This window comes from Nilaparvata lugens, chromosome 10 (genome assembly GCF_014356525.2).
Source record: "Nilaparvata lugens isolate BPH chromosome 10, ASM1435652v1, whole genome shotgun sequence".
NCBI lineage: Eukaryota > Metazoa > Arthropoda > Insecta > Hemiptera > Delphacidae > Nilaparvata > Nilaparvata lugens.
The window spans coordinates 14,466,870-14,475,707 of record NC_052513.1 but is presented as its reverse complement, the minus strand read 5'-3'; the positions used below and the strand labels follow the sequence as shown (position 1 = coordinate 14,475,707).

At 31.0% G+C, this 8,838-nt stretch overlaps 1 protein-coding gene across 1 annotated transcript in view; it reads right to left on the bottom strand.

Moving 5' to 3' along the window:
* Positions 1-1,058: 1,058 nt before the first annotated feature.
* Positions 1,059-8,838, bottom strand: part of LOC111049758 — a 10,463-nt gene continuing 2,683 nt past the window's right edge. The window contains exons 5-12 of the mRNA XM_039436629.1: positions 7,709-7,834; positions 5,457-5,717; positions 4,322-4,396; positions 3,610-3,680; positions 3,035-3,115; positions 2,418-2,602; positions 1,406-1,517; positions 1,059-1,102 (exon numbers count right to left, since the gene is read on the bottom strand). Coding sequence (XP_039292563.1) covers positions 1,059-1,102; positions 1,406-1,517; positions 2,418-2,602; positions 3,035-3,115; positions 3,610-3,680; positions 4,322-4,396; positions 5,457-5,717; positions 7,709-7,834 — 955 coding nt within the window. The remainder of the gene's footprint in view (positions 1,103-1,405; positions 1,518-2,417; positions 2,603-3,034; positions 3,116-3,609; positions 3,681-4,321; positions 4,397-5,456; positions 5,718-7,708; positions 7,835-8,838) is intronic.

Genomic DNA, 8,838 nt, shown 5'->3' with positions numbered 1-8,838 from the left:
GTGTATCAAAAATATGCTAACATCAAAATCTAATCTCCTTCAACTTACTGGCAACAGGTCAGACCGAGTTGGAAGCAGATAAAGGTCGAGAGAAAATACTATGTTTTCTTTCCGTTATTAATTGAATGCGTCATTGCATGCAATGAATAGTCAACACGACAGCTGATTTTTCACTAAGTTACATTGATATATTAATTGCATGCGTTATTGCATGCAATTAAAAATCCACTCAACAGCTGAATTATTATGGACTAGCCGCCAGGCTTGCTTCGCTCGCCATATCCGTCTAGCCAGGGTGCTCCGCCCCCTGGACCCCCGACTGGATCGTTCAAGGATGAGATCAGCAGGCTCGCATTAGTATGTGACTTTTAGTTATGAGTTGTGTTGCGCACTAGTCTACCAAAAATGAATCGCATATGCGATCAAAAATTCGAATTCGAACGAAAAAATATGTTGATTGAATATTGAAAACTCTCAATATTTTTTGAAAATTCCAAATTTGAAGTTTATTTTCATATTACTCGTATCTCCAATTTTCAACCATAATACCTGTGATTGCTCATTAGATATTTAGCATTCTATAATTCTAATGATCTCTTCATCATCTACCCTAGTAGCCTCCTTCTCCACCAACTCCTTCTCCTCCTCCTCCTCCTCCTCTTCTTCTTCTTCTTCTTCTTCTTCTTCCTCTTATTCCTCGACCATAGCCTCGATTTTGTACCCTCTATAATTCGTAGTATACGATTGTCAACTACAATAATTAGAGGTTCTACTAGTTATCATATTACAGTAGTTATCTCGGCTGGCGATTTTTTAATCACTCCATAAATGTGTGTTTTTGTAAACTTAAAAAATAAAGCATTCTTCCTATTATATTGGTAGATGTCATGTAGAGATTCTATGATTAAAAAATATTAGTTAACGAACACAAGACAAATTAAATTAACTGAACACTATTATCGAAGATTCATAATTAAATAAAAACACAATAAGTATGTTGTCTTTCCTAATATTGAATAATATTATATTGACACAAAAATTGAGTTTTTTTATCCTTTTTAATGCTCATCATCAGTTTTTGTTGGTCTGAAAATATCAATTGCTGAAAATATAAAAATCAATCACATCAGAACTAATATTTGACCTAATAGAATTCAGATATTGTACCTATTTCCATTATACCTTGGCTAGTTCATAAATATGTGATAATATTAGTATAGTAGTATTTGGTCTATCAATAATAATTACTGAAAATATAAAAATCAATCAGATCAGGACTAATACTGTTGTATATCAGTTTTGTAATACTGAATAATTTAATAAATAATTGACCTAATAGAATGCTCATATTCTAGTTTGCCCTGTCTAGTTCTTAAAATATGTTCGCTATGTTAGCTATACTTACCTAAAACATAGACAGGAGATTTGATCCTCAATAATCTAGGCTCTCTTGCAAATATCTCAGAAACTATCTTGCAGAGTTGTATCAGATGAATTCCAAGACCTACCATGTCAATCTGAATATGGAACAGAAAAGTAATAATTTATTGTTCAAGTTTTCAAACAAAAATTAGAAAAAATAAAATTGCAAAAATAGCCCACTTTAAAAGGTATTTATTATTACCTGATGTAGTTTAATGTCAGTCAATAAAGCTGTTTGTATTTCAACTTTATCATAATGTTGTAGCCCAATAACAGTAATAGGAAACAGTAACAGTAATAGTTGTACCCAGTAACAATAATAACAGTAGTGATCTGAATCCCTACCTATAAGTCATTTGTCGTATTCAGTCCTTGTCTCCTACCTTGTCGCATTTTAGTCCAAATTTTAATATCTCTTCTTTCCATTCATGAAATTATCACAAATAAAAGCGATTGTATTTCATTCATCCCCTCATCATCTCCAAATTTTGAAATACTTGTAAAAATTTGCCCTTGTAAATAAATAAGTTTCAATTGATATTTCCAAGGATATATTATATTATTTTGACTATAGGTCTATAGCAGCTATACCCCGAGAAAAAAAATCCACTTCTAGTACAATTCTGAAATTCCTCTACATAACTTGAAAGCTATGAGTAGGTCTAAAAATATATATAGAGTAACTTTTGAACAACTAAATTACAACGTAGCTGTCAGATTCAGACATAACAGTCAATCTGACTGCTATGTTGTAATTTAGTTGTTCAAAATTGATTATTAACAAGCAGTTCGTAATGTAAACAGACATTGAATATAGAGCTTACACAGTGTGTGGTGAATTAACCAGAATCTGTGCTTACAAACGAAGATGATAACTTAAATAAGTACCGGTAAGATGATTATTTCGTGAAAATTGAGTTGAATTGATAAATTGGGTTGGATTAATAAGTTAATTTGAGTAGAAAATTAATTAAGTTGAATTAATGAGTAAATACCTGTCCCCAGTTAAAAGGCAGTTTTGGCTTACGCCCTGCTTTTCTTGCCACAACATCAGTGGCATCTATTTTCTCGGCAAAGTATGCTAAGCCCGAAAGGACTTCGTTGGGTAAAAAGGCGTTTTTTAATCGCTCAATCGACTCGCGAGTCAAGCAAGCTTGTTGTAGGGAATCGGATTTTGCACCTAAATTACAAAATCAAAATATTAATAGATTCATTCTGATCGTACATGGTAGTGATGTATATCATGATACTGATGTATATGGTAGGCTACCTTGAGTAAATAAGCTTTCATTCAAAATTATATAGTTCTATTTCTATGACATTATCATATTTTATTCGCAATATGGAGTGTTTGGATTGCTATTTTTCATATAATTCCCTTTCTCATTCCAAATAGGAGATATTAAATAGAAGTTATAATTCTATAGAAAATTTCACATTGGTAAGTGATAAATATTTTCCATTATTATTTCATATTATTATTCTAGAGCGATTTATCCGAAATATAAGGAGTTCTATCTTAAATATATATAGATATCGCTCACATGGCAAAGTAAGAAATATTTTCCATTATTATTTTATATTAATGTTGGCTAGTTAAATCTTTACTTACATGGTAGCTTATCAACTGTTAATATATCTTGAACACCAAGTCTGCTAACACTGAATACATGGCCACATAGTCTGTACCCTGCTGCAAGAGTATAAAAACTATTATAAAGTTGACAAAGTGATGGAATTTGAAAACAATAGCTAAAAATTTGATAGATGTTATCGTTATAATTAAAACTTGTAATTTGCTGGAAGAATATTCTTATTCTTTTTTACAATGAAGCACAGGTCGGGAGAGAAAAACTAAGAATACCTTGTACTATTTCTCTCCAAAATTTAGGATATAAAAACTAAAGTAGTGACATTTCAAAACAATTCCTAAAAATTTGATAGAAAGATTTTATTGTTATGATTACAAATAGTATTCTTTATTAATTTAGTTGAATGTGAACTGTTTATAAAATAATTCTACTTGCAAAATCTATGAGATGCTGTACTAGATTTCATATTTATTACAAATTCTACTCTATGAGTTTAGGTGGCTTGTAAACTGTTACTATAATAATTATTCTACCTGTAAAAACTATGAAGCACTTCTAGTAGAATTTACTTTCACTTGAAATGTGTTTGCCTTACTTTCCATTATATTTGAAGGTGACGACGGTAGCATTATTCTACTATTCATTTGATGGGTACTGGTACTGGGCCTAGGGAAAATAGGTTGAATCAAATTTTAAGCATCATTAAAAACACCAAGGCTGTGCAAAGGCTAAAAATAAACTTTCTACTGGTGATATTTTTCAAAGTTTTCCGAATTGTTTATCATCAAGCTTCAAAATGAAAAACTTTTCTCAGGAAAACATTTTTCTCAGATCATTACTTTTTGAAATATGAGCGCCTAAAGTTAACATTTTTTGGGACAGGACATTTCAAATTCGGTAAGAGATAAATCCATGAGATTTAGATGATAAACTCTTCATGGTATTGTTGATTGAATAAAACAAATATTTTCTGAAAATATCAATATTTAAGAAAGTTATTCAATTTACTAAAAATTATCAAAAATAACTTTTAGTTAAGTTTCTTTTGGTCATTTTTAGTAAATTGAATAACTTTCTCAAAAATTTATATTCTCAAAAGAAAATTGTTTTATTCAATCAACAATACCATGAAGAATTTTTCTAGAATCTACTAGTAAACTAAGAAGAAAAATCATCAAGTTATACCGTACCATAATTTTGGTACAGGCCTACCTCATTTATCATAAAGTAGCATCATTTCTACTTATTTATCTATTCATAATTTACATCAAAACTGCATAATATCCTAAAAAATCTTTGGAACTTACTCATTAGAATGATTATCTCGGAAAAGCAGACTCGCCTTCGCGTCTATCACTGACCAATAGGACTCAATGTTGCGGCTGAAAGTTCAAATCACGTTTATTTTCTGTTAAATATTAAATTAAATAGACAAAATTATTAATTGACACAGATACATTGCAGTATTTTCCCAAAATGGACAAAATGCAATAGATGAGGATACGAGATAACACATATATTAAATACCGTATGTGATCTCATGTTATTAGTACCAGGGTTATTAAAAACTGGGTTTCAATGTTGAATTAATAAATGAAATACAGTACATAATATTAAACAAGTTGCAAATTACACAGATATTCTAGATATTTGGAGTAGTAGTATACAGTACATGCAATACATTTAAGAATATTTTGGTATTTTTGTACGTTTATATTTTCAATATTGGCCTTTAATTATTTTATATTTTATAGTGTTATAGCCAATGTTAGTGCCTAATAATGTGTGTTATAATAATAATCATGCAGTTTCTGAAGCTTCAAGGTTCAATAACATATAGGCTAATGGAAGAGGAGGTTTTGGCTGAAAAAGTTATAATTACAGATTTAGGTGATCTCTTACTTGAAGATTCCTGAAATGCTTTTTTAAAAAAGGTTGAATATTGAATGGATGAGCCTCTATCACGTACGATAGAATAACATTTGTATTATTTTACGATTATGAAATCGATTAAAACTAATAGTAGGCTAGGCCTATGTCATAAAAATCTCACAAAATCTATTAGCAAATTAATAGCATAACATACCTAATATAAATGATGATTAACTTTTCTAACTGGAACCTTGCACCTGATGAATTTTTTTATTTATTTGTTGATAGAATTACAAATCATATAAATATGATCGGGATAGAACAACAGGCATAGCCCAAAACTATTCTCAAATTTTGCAATAATTTATCAAATTTTGCAATATTTGCCGTCCATTGTTTATTTTTTAGTTATTTTTTTGGCTCTTTTGTCTACGTACACATTTTCTTCTTCTTTCAATTGTGTCGTATTTGATGAATTCATAATATTTGAATTAGCAATTACAATTTTCCAATATTCCTTGTATTACGAAAATCTATTCATAAAGTTATTACCTTCAATTTTCATAATACCTGCGGAAAAATTGAATAACGCTTATGGGTGATCGTAGAAGTTTAGAAGTGCCCCTGAATTTCAGCTCTCCTATACAACGCATGAAGTTGCCCAGAGTCATATCTGTGATTGATATGTTTTGAACAGTTTTCTCACAATTGTCCAGCTCTTTCTCAACCTCGATCTCATTCTGACTTTGACCTCTCGTTTCTCTGATCATTAGAAGCATTCTCTTCAGGTCATCGAAGCTCAGTCTGTTGCTGTTGGTTGTGTCGAAAAATCTGAAATAGAATTATAAAATGCAATGATTATTTATTTGATGAAGTGGCGAAGTTTGGACAGTAGCGTACACTCTACCACTTAACCAGGTAATTACAGAGTGATTCAAAAAGAATGTCCCAATCTCATACAATTATATTTATTTTGAAAAACCATGCACATTATCACATCAAATTCCTCATATAAACATCAAATTTATGATTTTGTAGTAGGCTAGGCCTAAGAAGTGTTAAGTCACTGATAACTAGGTCTGCAAACCGTTTCGCCATGGTACAAAACATAAGGTTATAATCCTAGTAACCTATCAGTATAGAGTAAAGATACTGTTTAAAATAATCAGTATAATAATTATTATTTGTCTATGCCAGTGGTCGCCAAACAGTCGATCACGAGCTACCGGTAGCTCGTGGGGTAGTTTTTGGTAGCTCACAGAAATGCTTGGGTTGTCAACCATGCATTGAGAAACATGGCTAAAAAATTTTGAATTTCTCACAGATATAACTGAGTAGTTGAATGATTAAAATTTGCAGCTTCAAGGGAAAGATAAGGACATCGGTGGAATGATTTGAACTGTAAAATCGTTTTCCAAGGAGCTTGAGATGTGGGAAAAGAATGTCGTTCAGTTTGAATATAAACACTTTTCCAGTCTAAAGAAAATCAATGACGAGAAAAATCCTCCACAGCACCTCAGCAATAACCAATAGTACGTTACAATTCAGACTTGAGACAACAGTTTGATCAACGATTCTAAAAGGATATCGAATATGGTACAATTTGTCAACTCTTCTTTTGTAGAGATCGATGCAGAAGATTTTGCAGCTAGTTGTAAAACATTTTGGTGGAGATCAGGCTTCAGTTAAAATGGAATTTGTGGATTTTTAAAATGATCTTGTCTCTCAGATCACTTTCCACAACTGGAAATATTTGGCCTCAAGTCCCCAAATAAAAATATTCAATTATTATTCAAGTTGCATTGAGGTTGAAAGCTATGCTCAGCTCTACCTACTTGTGTGAATCATCTTTTTCAAGTATGAAATTCATAAAAAATCTATATAGGAACATTTTTTGGAGAACTGCATCAGAATGGCGGCTACAACGTTCACTCCAAACATACTTGATGGCCAAAAAGAGTTCCGCTGCTAGAAGATTTATAAATGCTATTCTAGCTCACAGGCTCATAAGTTTGGCGACCACTGGTCTATGCTAACCTAATTTGGGTCAAGTAGAAGATTGGGCTCTTATTGCCTCAACTTCGCCCACAACACTTGTAATATCTTAAAGTGTGTTAAAAAAAGGCAATAGGCTATCTATCTATCTAGCCTGTAAATAAGTAATCACCTGTAATTACACCAAGTAATTAGTGAGTGAACACTTTCCTCTACAAAATTTCCTTGGTATCTCGTCCTGTCCTGAAACCGGTGGTTTGGGGTGCAGTTATATGCACGAAAAAATCGACACCCCCTGATTGTGAAACATTGTCTATTATAGCATAGGCTATAACCCGTACTATAACTTTTTATCAAACCCTTCTCAAAGCAGCCTTCAATATTGAAATCAAACAATCTACATTCACTAATAGTTCACCATATAACTGTAAACTACTCTTGATTTTTTATATAAAATTTGTGTATTATTTGAGATTGAAATCAACCCGTATAAAATCAAACCCTTATTTAAACCTTAATTATTGAAATCCAACAATCAACCCTCGCTATAGTACCTATATAGTAGCCTATCAGTATAGAGTAAAGATACTGTTTTAAATAATCAGTATAATAATTATTATTTGTCTATGCTAACCTAATTTGGGTTAAAATATTACCTTCACTACCAATAACAACTATAAACTACGTATAAATCTTTAGTTTTCGTATAAAACGTATAATATCATATCTATAGCACACGTTTCTTCAAAACAATGTGTATATTAAATAAATGTATATTATATTCAATTTACCCTATAAAATTATCAATTATTTAAAATAATACCCACCTGAATATGTAGCGGCACCTGGTTTCTGCCGGTTTTCCAGCATGAGGCGTCCTAGGCTCACATGCCGCCAAAATGAAGAGGAACTCTTTGTGAGTTATGGCACCTCTGTTTGTCACATCTGCCGCTCTGTGTGATGATTGATCAAAAATCAACAAAATTCATTGTCCGACTAACTTGTTGTAATATTCCATAGGCTAGGTGTTTAAAAATCATTGTATTGTAGTTACAAGCTGTTTAAAGAGTTTAATTTCCTAATAGAATGATTCGGTTGGTGTAGGCCTACCGGTTTATAATATTAGTATGTAGAGTGATAAAATGAATATTAATTAAAAATATTATAATAGTGTATTAATTTTGTCTATTTATTCTTTATCCATTTGTATTGCAGTAGGTATGGTATGTATTTAGTAATAAATCAATGATAGTTCCACATATCTCAGACTTGGCTATAATTTACATCAATTTCACTTATTCCATTACGAGCTGCTAGCTCTGTTAAATCATTTAAGAAACGTTTTTGATTATAAATCATAGCAGTCTCTTCTTTTCCTCAATAATAGTAAAAACAACAACACTATACCCTTGTATTACCATTTTTTAATAAAAAATACTTAAAATAAATTATAATACTTATATAATAAATAATATATAGTACTTAAAAAAATACTGCAGTGTCGTCAAAAATTGTTCAACTTGAAATATTATTATTTTGTGAAGCTCTCCTTCATTTTGACTTTAAAATGGATTCGAATAACAGTGAGTTTTTTATCAATGTCTATAATGCTATAATGCATGGAGTATAATGCTATAATGCAAATAATTCAATGCTATAATGCATGGAGTTTCTCAAGCATATACAATTGGATTTAACAAGAGCTTTTACAAAAAACTGGGCTATTGATGTCAAAAAGTGTTTAATGTGAAATATTATTGTTTTTGCAAAATTCTCCTCCTTCATTTTTTGACGTGTAAATGAATTCTGATGCCAGTAAGGTTTTTTATGGATGTAAGTTTTTTTTATATTTATGAAGTTTCTTAGCCTTATTGGATTCAACCAGAGAGAATGGATACAACCTCTTATCTTCATCTTTCTATTATCTTCCTGATTGTTCAATTATCTACTGTATGAT